The sequence below is a fragment of the Homalodisca vitripennis genome, chromosome 6 (assembly GCF_021130785.1).
Source record: "Homalodisca vitripennis isolate AUS2020 chromosome 6, UT_GWSS_2.1, whole genome shotgun sequence".
NCBI lineage: Eukaryota > Metazoa > Arthropoda > Insecta > Hemiptera > Cicadellidae > Homalodisca > Homalodisca vitripennis.
The window spans coordinates 85,099,632-85,123,652 of record NC_060212.1 but is presented as its reverse complement, the minus strand read 5'-3'; the positions used below and the strand labels follow the sequence as shown (position 1 = coordinate 85,123,652).

Here is a 24,021-nt window from a genome sequence, read left to right as displayed (position 1 = left end):
CTTCGTGGCACTTAATTTGTCAATAATATCTAAATGTAATGTATTTTATTGTTTTTATCTCAGATGTGTCACAAACAGATTTCCTGACTCAAATCTTGACAGGTTAGTTGTAATATTAGTAAGGTTAGGCACAGTACTTTTTAATAGTAAGGTTTAGTCCTCTACAATCCTTGTCTTATGACAGGCTGGTCAGCAGAGCCTTACTGTCTGTACTGTCAATTTGTACAGACACATACCCAAGTGTCTAAATACTGACAGCTGATCCTTGATAAATTACTTTTTACAAAGACCAAGTAAATATGGCAGTAGTCAGTGAGTGTTAAGAACTGCATCTGATAATAAAATAATTTCTTAAATATTGTAAAATACTGTTATGTACATCTCCTGGGTGTACATTTTTTCAGTTAATTTGACATTCCACCCAATAAAATAAGAGAATTTCAGAAAGAAAAAAAAAACAGTTCCACATTAAAGGCAGTGCAGTTAGCTTACCTGAATACAAAAGAGTAGATTTTTTTATCACTCCATGTGAAATTACAGGTATTTCAGCTAAGAAATTTAGGCAGTTTTGTAATTAGGCTCAAATAAAAACGGCTGAAGGGAACTATAAAATTTGTACAGTCTGTACCAGAGTTATAGCTTCACAGATTGACCTGTTTTTCTTTTTATTCATGTATGACTTAAGGACATTATATCTTTTATTAAATACATTTAAAAACATTGGCAATCCTTTTTTTTAACAAAATGAAATATTTCTTTTAGTTGTATAAATATTTTACCTATACTACATATTTTTTAACACTAGGGGTGGTTTGACATTTTTTTTAACACTGAGAGATCAAAATATCTAAGTGATACAAATTCATGCCCATTTCCCCCTGCAGATTAAAGGCATTTGGAAGCCCCCATTATAATCTATGAAATGATAGTATAAAGTCTCCAAAGGTTTAAAAATGGCAGAAATTGGATAGGTGAGGATGTTGTTAAATTATAATTAGGTTAAAAAGCTATTAAGATTAGAAATTCAAGAATTAGGAAATGGTTTTAAGATTCGAAATCAGATTTGAAAATACTGGATTTGCCAATTACAATTAAGACATCTTATCAAGTTTAATAGCCAGATGTAGTGAAACAAGCCTGAGTTTTACCCAATAAGGACAATTTTTAACTTCAAACACTTTTACACCCTATTTTAGTACACAAAATTACGGAAGATTTATCATTTTAGAGATATGATTCATGTAAATACAAATGCTTTTTAGTTTTTGTTACCAACTGTATATTTTTAGAATGTTGAAAAGAAAGTAAAGAAAAAAGTACAAACAATTTTGAGATTTTTACCTTAAAAATCAATAAAAATAATCATAAAACTACAAAGTGTTCTGATGCATATCAATTGTATTTAAAAAACTAGAACACTTTCCATATTTCTACGAATAAGGGTATTTAATGTTTAACATCATTCTAATGGGACTAAAATCAACATGACAACTAGTACAGCCGGCTCTAAAAATATTTTATTCCAGAAGAGGAAAAATAACGTGGAAAGGGGTGGTAATGAAAAGAATCGAGTTATGTTATATAATATAATCATTTCAAGAATCATTATTAAACTATACCTTTAAAATAACTGTATACAAAATCACAATCGCTTATTTGATAAAACAATAATAGTTTTTGAGACGTGCTACTGTACAATATCCTACTGTGTGGAACGCAAAGCGAAGCTGGTCTCAGGTCGTAATGTTACAACGAAATGCACCGTTGACGACACACCACTCGGGTCAATGTAATCACATATAAAAATAAGGTAACATTGTTTAATTCTCGTTGTGGAATCGCAAGATGTTTGTCTACAGAAAGTAAGAAGAACAGAGATGATATGAACTTGCTGCGGTGCTGTACAGACTACCCACGGTATCGACAGTATTTACAAAATGTGTTACATTCATAATGGCTGCTGACTGTTGGGGGGGAAGGCTCCGGGAGGGGGCATGTTCTGTGGGGGAGGGTGTCCACTGCCGGGAAATGGGGGCCCGTAGCTGAAACACAAGTCAGATTGATAGTTATACACAGTTTCATATATTATTTTTACATGACCACCTTACCTACATATACCTTGTATAACTATTTAAAACATAAAAATAATTAAATATGATTGATAAAGATATATTACATGTTGTACATTAAATCTTGAAGTATGAGTGAGGTAATTACTCATTAGTTAGTAATTAAAATGCAACTTAAAAACAAAATATTTATGATAATGTGGATTAGTTTGTTTACTGTAAAATTCTTAGATATGTTAGTTGTACACTATGAATTACTATTTTCAGTATATTATATTTAAATGTCAAGCTATACATCGTAAGTTTGGTACACTATACCATTTCTTTGCAATGAGTTTTTATTCAAGTTTTCTAATACCATTTTTTGCAGTTGAGAAAAGTTACACTGAAGAAGGTTAAACGCCCTTAACAGTCAGTGCACAACATATTCTCTACATAAGATCTCAATATGATTTAAATCATTTCATTAATATCATTAGGAAGGTATAATTTTCAATTGGTGATAAATGAAACCATTAACAAACCGAGAAACATTGTGATATTGAGGAATCACATTATTGAAATTATACTGTACCAGTTGGTGTAGGGAATGGACTGGGGAGGCAGCGAGGGAGGTCCTGGCAGATCCTCTGGCCTTGAGACAGGAAGGCCCTGTAGGGAATAGGGGCCCGGGGCCATGGGCATCATATAGTCAGGACCTGGTGGTAGTGAAAATGGCGGCCCGGGTGGTCCACTCAGCCTATTGTACATCTGCACACCACAACACAAGCTTTAATAACTGATAACAATTACACTGATAACACTTAATGCTCTTGATAATTTTCTGAACAAAATGCTATATATATATATATATATATATATATATATATATATATATGTATATAAAACTTTGAAATGCTGTTGTCGCACCTTGCAATATATCTCTTATCACAACATTTGAATTTATATTTAAAATATATATATTTTAACCCTGCAACTGGCTTTAAGCGATTATCGACGCATTAACTACAGTTTCAAAATGGCACTAAGCTATTTTCGACGCATTAACTATGTCGTAATATGATCTCTCACAGCAAGTCTATTTTTACTTTGTTTAAAGTAAAACATACGTAAATATAAAGATTCAAGGTTTCATATTATATCATAAAACGCTCTATAGTTAAGTTAAATCTTTCATTATAAAATTCTAAACTTGGATGTTCACATTTCCGATTGCCATTTGTTTGCGTAATTTCCGAACACGCTAAAATTACCGTATGTTTGTAAAAATTCCCTATCGTGAGTTTACGTTCTACACGATCGTAAGTGTTGTCATTTAAAACAGTGTATTCTTGGCTTTCAGAAACATCCTTTCAATAGCCAGTAGGAAAATAAATGTTTATAAAATAAGCGTTTGAAAAGCTCGTGTTTTGTAAAATCCCAAAATGCCTAATGCGTCGAAAATAGCTTCATTAAATTTTGTTATTTTTGTTAATTTACCGTTGTCTGGAAATAGTGAAAATCATATCAAAACAAAGAAGAAGAATTGCTCTAAGCAACAGTATAATAGACAACGAAGACTATGAACTAGTATTTTATTTTTGTTCTGTTGCGCAATCACCGACTCAGCCAGTACAGAAGAACAACGCATCGCATGGTTGCCGTGTTGATTTCTTTGTTGTTATTACGTCATTGCCGGTATTAGTGTATTGCTTGCTATTTATTTGGATATTTTAGACTTCTCGTTATTTAGTGTGTATAAATAAAAGTTTGTTTATTGTTTTTGTTTTTAATTAGTGAAGTGAAAAATGTAGAGGTTAGGTTAAGTTTTAGCGAATTGGTTGGATTTTGTAGACAATTTAATTTTAATTAAAATAAAATTTTGATTTAAATTTATGCAAAGGTATTTATTATAAAAGTATTTTTTCTTTACTTTTTCTGAAGGTATTAGCGTTTTATTTCTATGACCATCGCTTGTTTTATTTTTTTAACAAAAAAATAATAGAGATAAAAATACATTGTTGTACATTTTTGTAAACTTCAATAAACGTTCTATCTTTATAAATAGTATTTGGATGAAAAGAAAATTGTTAGCTAAAAAAGTTAGGCATTTATTTCACAATTTTGACTTTTGTAAAAATAGAAAAAGATTTTGTTGCCATATAAAAATATCTTATACAATGTAAACTTCTATAAATATCATATTTTTCTCTTCTACATATATTTATCTCTTAGAAAAAAATATTTATTCATCCAATAGATTCCAAAATGTCACAATGGTATACATAATAGTGCTATACAAACTTTTTTCAGATTTTGTAATTTTTATAGATATATTATCCAAAAGTACCAATAAACTTCTTTTACCTAAATATTTTTTGTAATTTGTAATTGAGGTATATAAGCAAACTTTTGTATATTTTAGAATTATTCTAAAAACTTTCATATTACCTGAGAGGGTGCTATACATTTTGAGAAAAATTTATTCTTTACTAATATTTTTACGTTAATTTGTAAAAAAATAAAAATATATTCAATGATTCAAACTTTAATATTTTTTTGGGAAACTGCATCTATTTCTAAAGACATTGATGTTTTTAAAATGTTTGTATCTTAAAAAATAGATGAGCAGTGATTAAAATACAAAACCCTTACAAAATCACCAAAAAGTGCCTGCCATTTTGGGAAAAATAATGGCCAGTTCCAGGGTTAAGTAATTCTGGTTAGTATTATTTTTCTCTGATGTTCGTGGTACTAAATTCTTCGTGGAATAATAACGTAAATGGCACACTTGGACTTTGTAGCCATTCGACAGCTCACCGGTCACTACCTCACGCGTCTTGTCTCTAACTTTAGATTCATCAAGTTCTTGAGACCTAGAATGATTCTTCTTTAAGGACTACTTTTATTCCTTCTTCCTTTCTGTGACAACAGCTGCAATGTCGAGCCAAGATGGTGAGTCGAAATCAACATGAAGGGAAGTTATCTAAAAGTTTTATTAAGTTCTAAGTTTGTGTACAAAATTCCAAAGAACATTGGAACCACTAGGTCCACCTCCAAGATATCATTTTAGTTAATTATTACTCTATTTTGGCAGCAACGTGGCAAGACTTGATTTTAACATCTAAAAGTGGTGCTTGCAGGTTTTTTTTCCACAATTAAACTTATAAGTAAACTTTGCAATACTGAGTATTCATTACTACAACCTCAGAGAGCTGGAAGCACCAGCACCTTTCTAAAACTGAGCAAAGGGGTCAGTCTGAATAGCTGGACCATCATCAGATCTTATGAAATGTGAGTACCCTGGTGATAAGTACTGCAATCCAATGGTGATAAACATGCTGGGTTCAGGAACGTTTGTTTTTTTATGTACAATATTTCTTGTTTTTCCTGTGTGTTGAATTCTTTACTTTTTACATGTTTAAACATTAGAACATGTTTTAGAATTTGATAGCTGAAGAGCAGCACAGATCTCACCTGATGTTGGTGTGGAGGGGGGGAGAACGGCACCGCAGGCTTGGGCGTGTGGTAGGGCTCCCGCATAAGCATGTGGTAGAGATTGAGAGCCTCCACCAGCCCGGAACTGACCTGCGTCAACTGAGCGTGTTTACGATCCACTCGCTCAAGTTCCGAGTCTATCAGAGGACCCATAGCATTCACTTGTTCTGTAACCCACATCCAATTAATACATACATCCAGTATACATTTCAATTCAAGCTGTTGTTGTCCAATTCAACACATCTGGGTAGAGATTAGGCAGACAAAAGAAGCACCGAGCAGTGTAACATTGTACAAGTTATCAGTAAACAATACATGGCTCAGCTTCATATTACTACATGATACCCCCCTTCTTATTTGTTGACCATGTCTCATTCTCTAATTACAATATGCCACCTATATTTGTACTTTATTCCATTTATTATATTTGTTCAAAAACTAATAAATTTATAACAACTAAAACTTTCAAATATATACTGTGCTAAGTAAACGGTTCAACTACCATCTCCTTTTTATTTAAACTTAAGTACTCTATATGGAGATACTATAGTTGAAATAAAGAATGACTGTTGAAATAATATAACAGGATTGATTGACATAATAGTTGAAGCTCATTTGTTATGTTGTACTTTATAATATTTACTTAAATTTATAGCCCTGTAATAGCAAATTATAAAAAGTCAATACCACTTTCATGTCATGTAATTTCTTAAGTTTAAGGAGTGTTTTCTATCATAACAGCAATTACAAAGCTGACTTCAAGATTGAATGTATAATTTGTTTCTGGCCTTAAAATACTTCTTTATTTCCTGTATACATAGAAGTAGAAAGAATTGAGAATGATTAAATATTTGCATAAATCTACAAAAATCAATACATTTGTACATAAAACATAATAAATTATACTTAAAGAAACAGATCTACAGTGATGATAGCTTTTATGAAAATGTGGTTTATAATGTTATAAGGCATCCAATGTTATATGGTAAAAAAGTTTTTTGTTGCATGTTTAAATAAAAATAAAAAATTCTTTAATGCATGGAAGATATTACAAGTTACAATTATAAAGAAAAAAAAGACTATCCATACAGCCTCTCAAGCAGTAACCATAGACAGAAAAACGTAAACACAGACAGGAATTTGTTCCATAAAACTAATTTTTTAACACACAGTACGTATGTAAATTTGAGAAAAAGAAAATAAGGATTAAGATGGAACAAACTTGTCCTTTATTGTAAGCCTCTCCATTATAAAATAATATTTAATTTTTTGAACTGTCAGCAATGTTTAAATTAGAGCTTAGCTCACATGATTTCAAATATAAATATTTAATCTCTGCTTAATACAATTTATTAAAAAAAACTTTCTTTTCTTTTTGAAGGAGGTATGGTATGAATAACCACAAATTCATTTTATACTGGTTGTGTTGACCACACACAAATAGGATAAAAAAATCATGCATTTATATAGTACTCTTCTGATACAGCCTAGTACATTTTGGCAACAATACATAAAAAAGCTATTATAAATTGGCTGAAAAGTTATAATGATATAACAATTAAACAAAATTATTGCTGTAGGTCTTTAACTGCATTGTTTCAAAGAAACTAAGCTCACGTTTACTTTTAAATAGCAACATTATTTTAAAACCAACAATTGTTTCTATATTCTTATTCAGCAACTGTATAGAAATGTGTGGACTGACAATAGTTTGCAGTCACTATACAACAGTTTTATTAACTTCAGGGCAAAAAATTACAATAATTAATCACAATATGTGTGAACTGACAATATTTCTTATTAATAACTATCATTGTCACTATATAACAGTTTATCAACTTTAGGGCAATTAATATTTATAATAATTAATAAAAACTATTTTGTTGTTCCACAAAGTAATAAATTCACTTTGTTTATACTTTAAAGATTAGCCTATAACAACATGATAAGACAAAACTGTATTATAACCAAAAATATGAAATCTACCTAATAATTAAACATTATTTATAAAACTAGCATTAATAACTTGCAGTAAAATATCACCCAATGTATTGTGGTTTTTAACTGCACGTTAAAATATTACCCAATCCATAACTTGTAAAAATAAGCAGTGATGACAGTAACGGTCAAAAGACCACCACCAAAAGGCCACTGCATTAACCCTTTAAGCGTCATGAAAAATTGGACCTGATCTTTGATAAAGTTACAATTTTTTAAAATTTCCAATGTGTAAAGTTAAATTTATTTTCGTTTCTGTATGTCAAAATAGAGTTATTTAACGGTAAATAAAATTTGTTTAGCTCTTTTTGGATTTACTAGGCTAATTTTTAACTTTTGAGAATATCGTAGAATAGCAGTGTAGTTGTCACTAATATTTTTATCATTTATTCAGTAAGTAGGGGAATGAAACACAGTTTTATAGATAAACATATACTATATTACAAACCAATAAAATTAGAAAAATACAAAAGTAGACAAAGAGTTTTTATTTGGTGGCGGGCTGTCACAACTGACATTCCACGCGTCTCCCGTAAGCCACTGTTATCGCGTGGACTTTGAACCTTCGTATCGCTCGGCAACCTATAGGACAGCCTTGCGGGGCTTGAATTATGTTTCTTGCTTTCTGATAATATCCTTATGACCGTAGTAAAATATTAAAAAGTTTGGGGTTGACCAAGTAATTGCTCAGAATTACCAAATCTTCAAATTCCGAATTGTCTGGATTCGCCATTCATACGAATAATGGTAAAAAAACACTAAATAAATATTGGAAACTGCTGTATATAATATGAATAATTTACTTTAAAAAGAATATAACACAACAGAAAATTAGCGATAACCGAAATACATATGCGTGTACCGGACGCTTCTCACTAACTAACTGACTAGATGCCTTGACGGGAGCTCCCGTCAATGACTTTGTGAAAGGCGCGGGGCCACGCCCGCTAGACAGTGTTTGGCCAATTAGAAGCAACTGCCACTCCCATTGTAACAGAATTCGAGGCAGGGCAACCCGTCCGTATGTCGCATGACTACTAGAACCATCTAGCAGCAAAATATTCAACTAACATAGCAGTAAGAAAATAATGCAAAAACGCGAATCCACGGCAATAACGTTTTGAGCTTGTAGTGGCCCTCCACGGATCCGCGTCAATAACGCTGGAAAGGTTAAGTTTAAGCACCCTGTATCATATTTTAGTTTTATATTTCACATACATCAAAACACTGCAAATACAAATTACATTATTTTACACTAAACCTACCTTCAAGTTGAATTAGCTCTTCCGGATCATTTTCCAAGTCTGTGGGATCTGCTTCATGCAGCATATGAAGCAACCTGTGACACAGTTCACATTTTCAATCATTATAATTGTTTTTAAACCTAAGTAATTTTATGTTTGACATATCAACTTTAGATTATTAATTTTTTTTTCTTTAATACAGATAAGAATAATAGAGAATATGAATTTGTATCACAATATCATTATCAATAAAGCTAGCATGTTGCTGGATATTGATTTTGACTTTATTGCTTACACTTTATGAAGCTTCAAAATTCACATCATAACATGAAACAAACTAATTTTTCATATTAAAACAAAATCAATAAATACTAGAATAATCAACAAGTCATGTTACGTCCAATGAAGAGTTGACACAGCTAGTTGTAAAACAGGGAACACGACAACAAATTTAACTAAGTATTACTGGCCGATTCTGGTTGTTAATAAGGGAGGCGGTTGGAGCACATTTGATCGATATTGGTCATTCACGTTGGAGAGAGTTAATCATAGATCTTAGACTAAACACGCAATTCAAAGAGCGTCCTTTCATTTTAAATAAATATCGCTGAAATATAATTATAACAAAAAGAAGGAAATTTACATACGAGACAAAGTATTTCAATGTTTCTGCATTTTCATAACTATTTCAATTAAGTCAATGTTATAATATTGTTGTTATATACCCATTTAACTGTATTTCATACATAATAACAAACCATGAAAATTTAATCAAAATCTCTAACCACCATTAAAACAACACTTTTTAGACCAAAAACACAATTTTTTTGGTAAAAGTGTAATTTAAGGCAAAAGAATAAATAATATAAAACTTACTTTATGATCATTATATAAAGTAAAACGAGAGTCATACGGAAAGTAAGATCCCATTTCTTATACAAAATAAATAACAACAATGTAAAGTCACTCAAGAGCACAACCCATTCTTCTCATTTTGAGTTCCCTAGTAAGAGGACTGGAAACTCAATATGAGCACATTTTACGGAATTTGAAATGTTCAGACAATTTTATGCAAAGGAGTCAGGAATTCCAATGCTAATGATGAAAAGGTAAATAGCAGATCTTCACAAATTTTTTGATCAACAACATTGATCAAATGTTAAGTGATCACTGATGGCCGGCCAGATTGCGGTTTGTCATGGATATTTTCCTCCATCTTTGAAAGCTCTCACTCATCGCTTTAGTGCCGTACATATCACTTATCTGTCTACAAATATCCACTGTTGGAACATTCCTAGCTGTCAAAAACTGGATAACTGATCATACTTCACAGTTGGCGGGTTGATAAATGGTTTTGAACATCTTAAAATTGCACAGTAAACAGCACTCCACAATGATTTTACTGCAAATGGATTCATTTCGTATGCAAGGCATACTGTGAGTCGGCGTGCACACGCATTGCTCTGTGCGCTCGCTACTTGAATAGTTACTGCGAAACGGATCTTAGTTTCCAGATAATCCTTGTATAACATTAAAAACAAACACTAGAGTTGAGTATGGCACTACAAGAATAACTGTATTTATCATATACTAAACAAAGACTAACTAAACATCTTAACAATGAGGGAGACAAGTGAACAAAAGCAACAATAGAAAACAAACAGCTGTTCATATATCTTGGCATATAGTCAACACAAGTTATATTGTATGAGACATGATTGCAAGGAATGATATCAGACACTCTACAGATACTAAGTACAAACGAATTATCATTTTCTATTGTTACAAAAGCAACAATAGAAAACAAACAGCTGTTCATATATCTTGGCATATAGTCAACACAAGTTATATTGTATGAGACATGATTGCAAGGAATGATATCAGACACTCTACAGATACTAAGTACAAAACAAATATCGGTCAGATTATGGAAAAAATATGATGAACTAGAAAAGCGAGTGATGAATCACCTGCTTGGTCCTTTTCGCATAAAATGAGTGCAGGTAATAGATCACCTGCTGATCTTCAACTAGTTCAAAATGTTTTACAGTATGGTTCTTAGTACTTAATAACTAAACACAATTTTGTGAACATCAGTCTGTTTGATAATACAGATAGACAGTTACTTTATTTACCCCGAAAACCATTCCTTTTATTCAGATTATGCCAAAACAAATATCTCCACTGGAAAACCAAAGCTGAGTTGTTTTTTTACCAACATTATTATTAACCCTTTTAGTGCTAAGGGGTCTGGCGCATTGCCATACTCAAGAGTGCTATGCATTTTAGGGCATATATGCAAGAGTTTTAGTAAATTCCTTACTATTTCCTTATTTGAGGTCATATCTTATTACATTTTGTTTGTATTGAAGATAATTAAACAATACACCGAAATAAATAAAAAAACATACATTTGTACATATTTGGATTGTTATAACAAAAATTTTCTTTATAATATAAATGTTTTTTATAATTTTTTTCACTTTGGCATACAATTTTAGTATGTAAACAATTTTATATTATTTTTCTGAGGCTACCATCGGAAAGAGCAACTAAAACTAAAAAAATTATATATATTTGATTTTATTTTTACACAACAAATAAGAAGTGTGGATTAAAAATATAATAAGTTGTCCGCGCCAAATTTTGCCCTACATATAGGCTTAATGTTTGAAATGCTTAAGAAAAAAAGTAATACACTTACTATTATTAGCATAAACGCTTTACTAACTTTATTATTATTTATAAAAGAAGAAATTCAAACACAGTTAACACTTTTTTTACCTAAATAATTGTTTTATTCAGTAATAAAACTATAAAAAAGGTGAAGTAACTAATCATAACCTGCAATGTTCTTATTAGACATTGTAACTTAGTAAAATATAACACACTCCGAAAACACAAATGAAAAATGAAGTAATGCAATGATTTGGAATAGTAATGAAGTAGTAATTTACAATTATAACACAATTTAATGAATAAAATAAGATAAAACAGAGTAAACAAATCACAGCATCAGTTCGCTCGCAACGTAAACATCTGAACTGACCTTTTTATTTCACGTCAATGACGTATAAACAGCTGGTCGTCGGCAAATAAATATACAAATATCGTTACTCTATGGCTTTTGGATGAACTGTCATCGTTTGCAGCCAGTAACTTGCATAAACTGAACCAATATATATAAAAATACGCTGCGTCTACGACGTAGACGCTAGCACTTTTCGACATAAACGCAGCGTCTACAACGTAGACGCTATAGCACTAAAAGGGTTAAGTGTGGGAGAGAAATAAAAAATAATCTTTTACAGTTTCTTCTGTATTGAATGATTTTAACGCTTTGAGTAGTTGCGTTAAAATTTAAGGTCAAAGATCGTTAGAGGGATTAATAGGCTATCCTCCCTACCTGCAGATAATATATTTATATATAACCATAAATCTTGATTCTGATAATAGCATGTGGACAACTATCATAGTGATCATCTTAGAAATAGAAGAATAAATTGTTGCTTTAATATGTACTCGTAGGTAAGAATGGGTTGATTCTACTTTCAAAAGTTTATTGTTGGCAATTCTTGTTCACTATCTTTAATTACGGATTTGATTTGTATTGCATAACTCTCAAGGGCACTAATGTCATGTAAAAAAATGAATAGACATGTTTTTATTACCAAAGAATATTAATTTTACATAAGAAATATTTTTCAGAATATAGACTATCGTGTTGTATAGTAGCTCAATTTATATGTTCAATTATATAAATGCCAACAGTTGCAGTTTTACATTGTTTTTGTAATGTTGACAAGACATGTGGATTAATTAAAATGAAATTAGAAACTAGTTTATTTGGATTGAAGTTAGGAGTATTAAGTACACTATTCCACATTGATTTTGAGTGATTACTACAAATTAAATTATGGATGCAATAATTTAGTCAGGTTTTACAAATCAATTCAGAAATTAATTAATACAGAAAAGAAGCAACTATGCATTTTCACAAATATTCTAGACATTTTTATGCACTATAATTTACAATTATTGAATTTAATTAAATCACTTTCTGTAACCTAATTGCTTTTGTAAATACTCTGCCAAGAATAAAAAATATGAAGTTAAAACTAACAAATTAAGTTCACATCTTACTTATCTATCTTGTCCTCCTCAATCTCTACTTGTTCTGGAGCTGGTTTCAATGTCTTCACCTGGACCATCTCATTGAACTGAACTGCTTTTTTAGGTTCCTCTGCAAAGTAATATGAATATTAAGGAATATATTTTATTAATAATACTAATAAGTTTACTTACTGAAATAATATTACACTGTTCAACACCTTATCTACACCAGAGAAATTTAATCCAAAGAAAATGTTAGAATTACACAAGACAACACTTACTGAACTTCTCCGGCTCAACAGACAGATCTAAAGTGACAAAATTTGCAGGGAACAATCCCTCGCCCCTCTGATTGTAGCCTTTCCACCAGTTGGGATCCGAGTCATCCATCAGGTGAACTGTAACATGAAAAGACAAGTCAGAGTCCTTTGTTTCTATATAAACAGAACAAAACCTGTATTTATGATATCCACGATTCACCACTACATTTAAGTTCCTTAAAGATTAAGGTTTGGAAATTTTTATTTAAAATTTTAGTTATATCGAAACAAACGATGGTTTGATATAACCACAAATTAATATTACTAGCCTGAACTGGCCGGAGCAACATCTCAACAAGTGTTTTTCAAGTAATGTTTAGAGTAAGCAAAGTAATATAGTTTGGACATAACATAACACTTTTAACACAAATTATCAGAATGAACTAACTAGGGACTAAGAATCATAAGTTTAGCACTGTTTCGGGAAATATTTACAGCATTATTGTTAGGCGAACGTGAAAATAACTTTCTTCTTCAAGTTTTATATTCTATTTTGGTAAAAGAGGAAATTCTGTACTTCTAATAAATTAGCTGGATAACCATAATCATATAACCAGTGTTAACTTAAGAATTCAAGCATTTCAACTGTACCAACCTATTTCTCCAGCAACAAATGTCAGCTCGTTGTCCTCCGCTGCCTCAAAGTCGTAGAGAGCCCGGACTTTGCGGGGCTCAGATGTGGCAGGGGCCCCCAGCGCGGTGGAGGGATACAGGCTACCGCCACCACCAAGACCAGTCCCTGTGCCTGTGCCTCCGCTATGTGCCTTTGGGGACATGTGACTGTCCTTCAGACTCAGCTCTATGGCTGTAAAACAATTAAAAATGCACATTAATTTTGTTTCAATTCTAGTGAAACAAATTCATTTTAGCCATCAAGAAAGCTGTCAGAAAGTTCCATTTTATAATGTAATCCCTTATACCTAACTCTAATAATTAATTTAACATTTAGAACCCAAAATCATCAATGTCTCTTCTCTCATCATTAAAATTAAAATGTTTTAATTATATTAAGGAATAACTCTAAACTTGTTATGGTTGATAATGTAATAGCATTTTAAACAAATTATTTATCTCTCCGACTGATCTGACCGATGGCACAGACGTTTCATTAATACCACTTAACCGCTTATGAGAACTGATAAAGACAGCACAGCCGTCGGTCAACTTTCCATTATTTACGCGAAAACTGTTTAAGTTATAAAGACATAATTTGCACCAGTTGAATTCTCTACTCATAACTACTAATTCATTTTATATAGTTTATGTTCGTATTATTACTCATTGTCAGCTGTTATCGATCCAAAGACCACACAGCATACGGCTGACAGACTACGCAGCTGATAACACACTGGATGGTTTGCGCCTTGCTCAGTCTTGGCGTTCTTTATTGCTAGGTTATTATATAGTCTAGTTGTTTATTTTGTTTTGAAATGGGTGGTCCTTGTTGTTCAAGTGTTATACATGGAACTATTGGATAATGACAATATTAGTTTTGATGATGAAAGTGACAAATTGGCAATGAAGTGCCAGATGATATTTCTTTGTCACATTTGTTGTCGAGCAATCTGGATGACTATGAACTGGTGGAATGTGAGTTGGATTGTGAACAAATCGACAATTGACAATTCATTATCTGATATTCCTCTTGCCAAAAGAATTCACCAAACACCAGCATGGATACGCGTACTGCTGCCTAAACCAAAGCTGAATATCGAGGCTGAATTTTGGGTAAGAAATCCAGGGATAAGAAACTGTCAAGTCCTATCCCTTACTTATACTTTACCAATTTCATATGGGAATTACTGGTAAAAGAAACCAATGCATATTGTAAAGGCAAATTTCAGAAAAAAGAGATTCCAACAATTTGAAAACATCTTCTAGAATAAAAAAATGGAAAGACGTCTCAGTCAATGAAATTAGAATTTGTGTTGTTTGCGCTGATAACATAAGTGTAAAAAGAAAGAAAAGCGTTTCCTGGTGTCCCAGTTGTAACTGTGCGATCCATCCTACATGTTACCACAAGTTAGAGCACTACCCTAGGCCTACACATTCAGGGAAGAGGGAGAGAACCGACTCCAGTGATGACGAGTAAAAAAAGGAAGAAGTAATTACTTTACATTTTTATCAAAAAAGCTTTTTTGTGTTGTAAATAAGTATATATACGTTACAACCTTTTTATTAACTACAAAACTGTCCATATTTTTTATTTATAGCATCTTAGCATCTCAAATCATGAAAAAGCTATATAAAACCTAGAAAACAAAAAATTATCAATGTAAATTTTTCTATTTATGTACAAATAAAAAACAACACTCTGGTAAGTGTATAATTTTTAGCACATTTTTTGATATCTGAAACATATGCTACGCAAAGACAAAAACCAGTGTATTTGGGAGTTTCTTATTATCAGTCAAAGGGTTAATAATAGTCAACTATTGCACAACCAACCAAATGTATTTCTATATGGACATCAATACACAAGCAAAGTGGGTGGAGACAATACTACCAGCAATAGACTTACCTTTAGCAATATCGTCCACTTCTTGCTGACTAGAGACTGCGTTGGGGTCCTTCGGGACAGTTCCCCTCGTTGACTGAAACAGGCAATCAACACTCAACTACAACGGCAGATCAGGTGAGCTTAGTATCTAATCAGCAACAATAAGTCCATCACGCTATTCATGTCACTTTAATCTCCTTGTACAATTCTCATAAATCTAATCAGTAGATGATCATGCATCACTGTTGGTTTTCCTCTCAAAGTATTTGGAAATAAATTATTGGTCCAACCTAAAGGGTTTCTTTATAATTGACGGATGTGTTTCTAATAAAATTACATTTACTATATTGAAAATACCACTCACAACTTCCTTTCCCTAAACATGCTTTAAATATAAAGTAGAATTCTCCTAATTACAGTACACTAAAAAGCTACTGCTACAGAATTCAGTTTTTTACATACATACAATATTATAAAAGTGACTTTATAACAGCACATATAAATTGAAAGATTGGGAATATGTTATTTGACTGAACCGTAAGTAAATATTTAGAAGAAAGTTTCAGTTTATTCTTAAAAGTTGTTGATTTAGTATATTTGCAGTGTGTTATTATAATCTATTAAATATGTTTTATATTATTTGATTTGGAAGAGCTATAAATCTATATTTTGTCATATTGAATATTTTCACAAGAAGATACTTTGTCTCAAATTAAATATATAGGTTGAGAGTATCTTACTTTAGTGGAGGGATCAGAGGATGAAGAGAAATCCTGGCCTTCCTGCCTCAGCTTGTTGTACAGCGAGGGGATCAGACCCAGCTGGGGGTCACTCTTGAACTCTCCCTCTGCCCACTTCTTAAGCAGTTGTCGTAATTTCTCCGCCACACGCGGCTGGCTCTTCGTCAGCAACTTGCGCAGCTCTGATTCAAAGTCTCGTGATGCCACCTCCAGATGGAATGTCTTACCGCAGTTGTTCACACAGGCGTCCAGTAGCTATGAAATCCACATTTACATGATTTACATTTGATATACTATAAAAGTGATGACAGCTCTTATATTATAATCAAAATGTATTTTGTTCAGTACGGGCGCTGAAGGTTCGGCCCTGTCGTTGCCCTACTAACCAAATAAAAACATTGACTCTCCAATGATCCATGATCCGTCACGGACGGCAATGTTTAATTCTCGCTAGACAATCAACTTATGGTTAGACCAACTTCCTGTACAAATAAAATTCTGAAACTTTGCAGATCTATTTTCCTGTTTATGCCAATGCTAATGGATGTATTAAGTTTCAATGTTTTATTTTTTTCTTCAATAAAATATATTTTAAAATTAACTGTGCCAAAATTGTGATACAAAAAAGTTTGTATGTGAGGATTTTTTAAAATTATTTGGTCAGGAAACTTCCACCAGCGGGAAAGTTTTTCTGAATGAACTGAAGTTAATTTTAGATTTAACTTTTTTCAGATACATAGTTTAGGTTAGCCATAACTTAGTCTGAAGTGGAATGTATCACCGACACCGCTGCCCTACAGTTTATGGCCCATTCACGTAAATGCAACAAGGCAATACCATTTGAAACTTTAACATTGAATCCCTTTGCAATAGTTTATTTCTAAAAAAAAAAAAAAAAAAAAAAAAACACTTTAGACCATAGTGGTGATCTGTGATAAACTAAAAGTTTTAAACTTTAATGAAATTATGTTGAATTTCATTGTATTATATTCAAATAGAAAGTGTTTTGGGGTGTATTGTTTATAAACTAATTTTATGACAGATGAATGAATACGAAACACTGTTGTATAAAGAATCCTGTTTATGAAAAACTTAATTATTAGTTATGTGGCATGACAATAAATTATTTTTTTAGCATTTCTACGAATACACTATACATAGAGGCATTGGTTATATACTATATGGATTAAACCGTATTACATTGTAGCATTCAATTCAAAATTCTGTATTTAATTCAGTAGCAAATTGTTCAGCTTTGCTTCTTATGAGAGGACCACTCACTGGAATCTTCTGATCCCTAGTTTGTTTGAACCACTTTTAAAACACAATTGTCCAAATCTGGATTTTCTGGCTCCCTTAACCTTTTCTGGTCTTTAATGTTCTCACTTTCACTCCCGAGAATTTTTTCTTTATTCTTTAAGTAGGTGGACAATGTGTTAGGAGGAATTAATTCCAAAGTCCTTGGCAATCCCAGATTTTTTCTTAACCCCCTTCTCTACTTCTTTGATTGCCGCTATTTTCTGAGCCAAAGACAGTTTTGTATGTTCGAGGATTACGAGGCGACGACATGGGAGTGGAGTGGGTGGGGATGGAATCGCCTTGCAGGCAGCGCAACTTGTGCCAGTCGCGATGAGTCACGTCTACAAAACAATAGGTGCGGAAGCATAGGGCCGAGCCGGCCGGCCGGGCGGAGGGTAACTAGATCTGTGTCCAATGGGCTTGAAGCAAGTGCCTTGTGATTAGAAAGAGAGTACCAGCGTCTTTTCGCGAATCTTTCCACTTTAAAATCAGCATCGGGTTCGAATAAAAAGTTCGAATTATCCAAAATAAAATTAACCACAATATTTTTGCATTATTTATATAGAAAATGCTAGGGACCAACATAAATATTCGAATTAAAGAAGATTTCGAATTAGCCAGGTTCCACTGTACTATATATTTATATCAATGAATATGAACTTTTCAATGATTTTCAACAATATAACCGATATCAACGATGTGAAGGAACAAGTGGTAGGCATGCACAAGAGCACACAGTATCTAGTATCCGGCAATAATAAGAGCCTTCATAACCATAATATACAATCCAAGTCGGATAGGGCGGACCAATCGTTAAATTTCGGAGGGATTTGGCTTTTGGTTAACCGACGTTTTGGATGACCGACTTTCGGATAATCGACGCTCTACCGTAATAATATTTAATTTTAAGGTTATACACGGAAGTATTTGCACATTATAATAACCCCACTTACATTTTGTACTTTTTATATGCTTTTGGTTAAAAATAAAAAAGAATTATCAACCCATGATTAAAGAAATTATATACTAAAAAATACTGATTTGTCAGTTCATAATATCTCAATAGGCAAGTCAGTCGAGAATTCTGTCAGTGTGGCAACCGGCTTTGCTCTCAGTCTGTGCTCAGATAGATGTTGGCCTTTGGGCAGAGTAGGTGAATGTACTTTACAGTCAGTTTGGTTAGGGAAATGAGTCAGGGCCTAGAGGGTTGATAGGGTATGTGAAGTTAAATTCACAAAGTTATGTTTATTATGTTAGGTCATTTGCAGTCAAGAATAAATATAAGGTGAACCTTAGCTAAGAAAATATATGTTCATATGACAGTAAACATTATATTATAGATCATAGTCTAAGTACAATACATAGGTCTTATCGTTACAGTTAGTGTCTTTAGAGTATTGGCCATGATAAAAATACAAGAAGTATCACTCACAAGAGTTTAACAAAAATATTTTTAAACTAGGAAGTATTGGAATATATGACAAATGTTTATGTATGATAAGATTCTGACTTGTCAAGGTCCACTGCGCCAAACAGATTGCTAGAGATGTCTCTACAGACAAACTAATATTGGTTCACATCATGCTCAAGGTCACAGTGTAAACACCATGTGTATGACTCAGATGTTAATTATCTTATCACAGTTTCTTTTCAGACCCGTGATCTGACAAACAATCTTGTCTAGCTTTTGTGGTGGAGTTTTCAAGAATGCACATAACTTACTCACTGTTATATAAATGTAAATACACTAGGAGGTTATAATTAGAGTGCAGTAAAAACATATACAGTATAAGTGAATGGTTCAGTCACTTTGTTTTGTTGCCTAACTATTGGCTATTATTATTATTAACAAATTTATTTTAACATGAACAATAGTTCTTTTTATATTTAAGTTTTACTTATCTTTGTTGTAAAAAATAGTATGTGTATTTAATGACATTTACACCTGTAAATGCTTTAGAGTGATCAGAGAATGTTATGAGCAATAAATTTGATTATATTAAAGATAACTTTTAACACTATAGGAAATCAGTGAATTAGACATTTTATTTTTTTCAAATTCAAACTTTTTTATTCAAGAATAACCATTTGTTTACAATGTATTTCTTTTTTATCCCTTCTAGCCGAAGCTATTTGAGAGGTAAATCTAAGAATAAAAACATATAAACACATACTACAACACTATTTATTAAAGATACAAACATGGAGATGAAAATTCGTATCCCAAATTTAAATTCCAAATACATTGTATCATAATACATTAATAACTTGATCAACAACCAAAACACACATTATAGATCAATAAAGATTTTACATGTAACAACACATATCTTTACAATTTGGTATATTATATTTACATAACAGAAAACCCAAGGAAATAAGACATGAAAATCTGAGATGTATATAAAGAAAACTTTGATTTTAAAATTAAACATTGATTAAACCACTTGGCCATCTTAAATCATATCATGACTGGATTGAGTATTATTATAAACACTTATACATACTAGTGTGTAATGTATATTTTTTAATGTGATAATTGAAAAAACTCAATTTTAACAAAACCGAACATCACAGAAAAACACCCATTTTCTTAACCATAACTGTCAAATCAAATAAACAGGACAAATAATTATTCCCAACAATACATAAGTGTTTGTACATTAAATCTATTAAACATATAAAAAAACGACACAGAAACATATAAGTACCTAAATGTGGACTTGACTTAAACATACTATGAATTTTACATAAATTACAAAACAAAGTGAGCAAGTATACATATAATTTGCAGCACTTCCTTTAAAATGGAAAATGTTATCTACATTGTGGGATATATTTTTTTCAGTGAAAGCAGGTTACCTGTACGCCCTCAGTCGCCCCCACCCTAAACTGTGATAGTCCCCATTACCTAATCAACGTGTCCATTTATTATCAGTATAATATTGGTTATGTTTTACAAACCAAATTATTCACTCGTTCTGCGTATTAATTGTTTTAAATCAATTATTTTGATACTTGATTTTTTATATGATCCTTTTCTTTATTGTAAATCAGTGTATCGTTGAGTGTTGCTGTGTATTCCTTATGTTTCATTCCTAATGAATGTACCTACCACAAGTTCTCCTTTTGACCTAAATGTATTGTGTTAAATGTTCATCGTATTGCTATTGTATTATTGTTCATCGTATAAGTGTTTCCCATCCCATTTCCATTAAAATTTAATGGAATAATTTATACGAATACTTAACTTAATGAATGCTTTATTAATAAAATACTTTATACCAGAGCACTGTAACAAAAAACATGTGTTTGATAAATGCTTTATGTATGAGTTTAATACACTGATTCAGCGAAGTATTATATAATTAGATAATACACAAATAAACAAAATCAACTGTAACTATAGAACTCCAATGTATTGACAATTAAATAATACACAAATAGAATCAACTGTAACATTACAGCTCTAATGTATTGATAGATAGTTAAAAAGAACTTTTAAACAATAGTGCAGTACATTGTTCTTCAGGAGCATGAACTGAGAATTGAATTATTTTCTCATTGTCCTACGGGAGAACCAGTAACTGCATGGTTTAATAAGTCAGACTCTGAGTCTACTTTATAAAGAGGATAGGTTATTCCTGAACTATTTTTATCAGTACACTAGAAACCATGGTCCCCTCCAAGATTAAAAAAAGGAAGTTTTTATGTAAAAAAGTACTCTTGTATTGTAACCACAAAAATATAAAATGAACTTAATGACCTAAACTTTGAGTTTGAGTAAATTTCTTTCTAAAAAAATTTTTATGGGGTATCAAAATGAAAATCATCTGTTAAAGTAGACAATAATAATTTAAAACCAAGGTAGCACCTCCGAAAATCACTAGCAAATCCACCCTTGCTTAGGGGCAAACTCATACAGTTCCACCTCTCCTTACTCTGCTTTTAAAGTTTTCGACTTAGTTCTATAGTCTTACGGGAAAACAAAAATGAATTTAAAAATGTGTATGTAGGACTGAATCCAAATAAGTAGGCCTATGTATTCATTATATGACCGCACTTACTTTTGTATGTTTTTTGTTGTTGTTAATAAGATTAAAAATATAACCTAACCATAACTGTTCTGCAAATGTATTAACCTACTCTAACCACATCTCTAATTATTATACCCTTATCTTAAACCAGGGTAAATAAATCAAACAGAGCATTTACCAATCTGCTAACAAGAAACAAATGCAAAGACATAAGTTAGCAGCCCTTATAACTTAAAAATATCCAGAAACAGTGTGTTACAATGAGGACCTAAAAGAAACTGTTCACTTTATTTATTGTGCGAACGAATCACATATTTCATTGCAATTATTACATTATTGACTTGCTTAGTGCACAACTCACCGTGATGGCTTGCATGACAATGTGAGGATCAGGGTTGTTGAGCCGTTTCACGATGGAGCGAAGACACTCCTTTGCGTGCACTGAGGAGTTGCCCACTTTATCGCAAACCTCCATTATAACACTCCATTCCTCATTTGTGTTCTTCTCATCTGTTGCCTTTTCTGGAAGCAAGATACAAGATTAAGTGCTGTATAAACCAATGGGAGTGTATACCACAAGTAAATAAACAAGATTTGAAAAAATCAAACATTTAGAAAAATGTCTATTTAAAAACAAATTTGAATAAGCAAAAATACATACTGTTATAAAGTATGGATATATGACAATGCATAATCAAATAACTTTTAGTATTTCTTTCTTTTTATAAAATACCCTTGCAAAACATGAAAAATGGGCCAACAGAGGTAATTTAGTAGCCAGCTCTTGGGTTAAGGATTAATATACTATAATTTACCATGGGGGGATACGCAAAAAAAATTTATTTCATTTTCTACAATCTAAACAATTTTTATAGGAGGAATATATACAGGGTGATTCGGTTAGTGTTACCGGCACTTTCTGAGCTGATTGTACTATAAAAAATAAAGAAAAAAGTTCATATAAACATGCTTCCTTACTGGGTTATGGCCAATTGAAGATTTCACCAAAAATTGTGGTGTGCAGGAGGTCAAATGATGATTTGCCGTGTGTTTTTATGAAGAGATATTTATAGGCGAATGCAACTTTTTCTAACGGATTTTTAGATGAGAAATTGAATAAAGTTCATCTCATAGCTGTATCTCATTTAGTTTTTTTGTTGTTATACTACAAAAAACAGAAATAAAATAATTTTGAAAAACACTTTTTTAAGGTTTAACGGACAAATATTTTGTTAAATAGGCATTGAAGACCCACATTTTTACAAAGAAAACTTGCAGAAAATTTAATTCTGAATAAAATTATGTGCCACACGGCTATTATACAGCGAAGTATTAGTTTCTGGAATTTAATTTTTACAACAAACATTCTACCAAGCAAGAAATTCCAAAGCAAAGGAAAACCGCATTTTAATGACATAGAGTAGCCTACACATAAGATTTATTAGGATGCCATTTAAATTAAGTTTTAAATAAATTATTGTTTTTCATCTAAAGCTTATAATACTACGTACCACTTTCATAACAGGTGTTCAAAAATCAGTCCTTGTACTTCAATACACTTAGCAGCTCGCTTTTCTGACTGATCGAGTTATCCTCCGCAACGCTACACGATTGTTTTTGATTTGTGCGGTGGCATCTTCAATTCGATTTATTAACTTTTTCACGTGTATTTACTTTTTCCTGGTACACCAGGTTCTTCATCCAACCCCATATACAGAAATCTAATGGAGTTAGATCTGGTGATCTTGGTGGCCAAGTGTGTGGTCCACCGCGACCAATCCATCGCCCGGGAAACTGCTCGTTTAAGTGCATTGTTACATTATGGGAAAAGTGGGCAGGGGCACCATCATGTTTGATAAATAATTATTGCACCTTGCTGCTAATGGAACATCTTCTAATAATAGTGGTAGTTGTTCTGTAAGGAATTCTAGGTACATGCGGGAATTTAGATGGCCTCGGGAGGATGAATGGTCCTATTAATCGATCATGAATGAGTCCACACCATACATTTACACTAAAATCTGTGTTGAAAGTTGCGCATGATTGTACTAATGTGGATTTCCCATCTGCTCCAAGTGTGTTCATTGTGAAGGTTGTTGACGCCCATCTCGGGTAAATTGAGCTTCATCAGTGAATAAAAATGGTTCTATGATGTTGACGGTTTCTAATTAACCAGTTGCAAAATTCCAATCGAAGAGGAGGATCTGTTGGTTGAATACTTTGA

General features: G+C 32.1%; 1 protein-coding gene across 1 annotated transcript in view; it reads right to left on the bottom strand.

Annotated features, from left to right (window-relative positions):
* Positions 1–1,572: 1,572 nt before the first annotated feature.
* Positions 1,573–24,021, bottom strand: part of LOC124364485 (signal transducing adapter molecule 1) — a 35,172-nt gene continuing 12,723 nt past the window's right edge. The window contains exons 2-11 of the mRNA XM_046820016.1: positions 22,159–22,319; positions 16,462–16,716; positions 15,743–15,815; positions 13,817–14,026; positions 13,183–13,299; positions 12,932–13,031; positions 8,810–8,883; positions 5,526–5,713; positions 2,644–2,819; positions 1,573–2,042 (exon numbers count right to left, since the gene is read on the bottom strand). Coding sequence (XP_046675972.1) covers positions 1,949–2,042; positions 2,644–2,819; positions 5,526–5,713; positions 8,810–8,883; positions 12,932–13,031; positions 13,183–13,299; positions 13,817–14,026; positions 15,743–15,815; positions 16,462–16,716; positions 22,159–22,319 — 1,448 coding nt within the window. The 3' untranslated portion in view covers positions 1,573–1,948. The remainder of the gene's footprint in view (positions 2,043–2,643; positions 2,820–5,525; positions 5,714–8,809; positions 8,884–12,931; positions 13,032–13,182; positions 13,300–13,816; positions 14,027–15,742; positions 15,816–16,461; positions 16,717–22,158; positions 22,320–24,021) is intronic.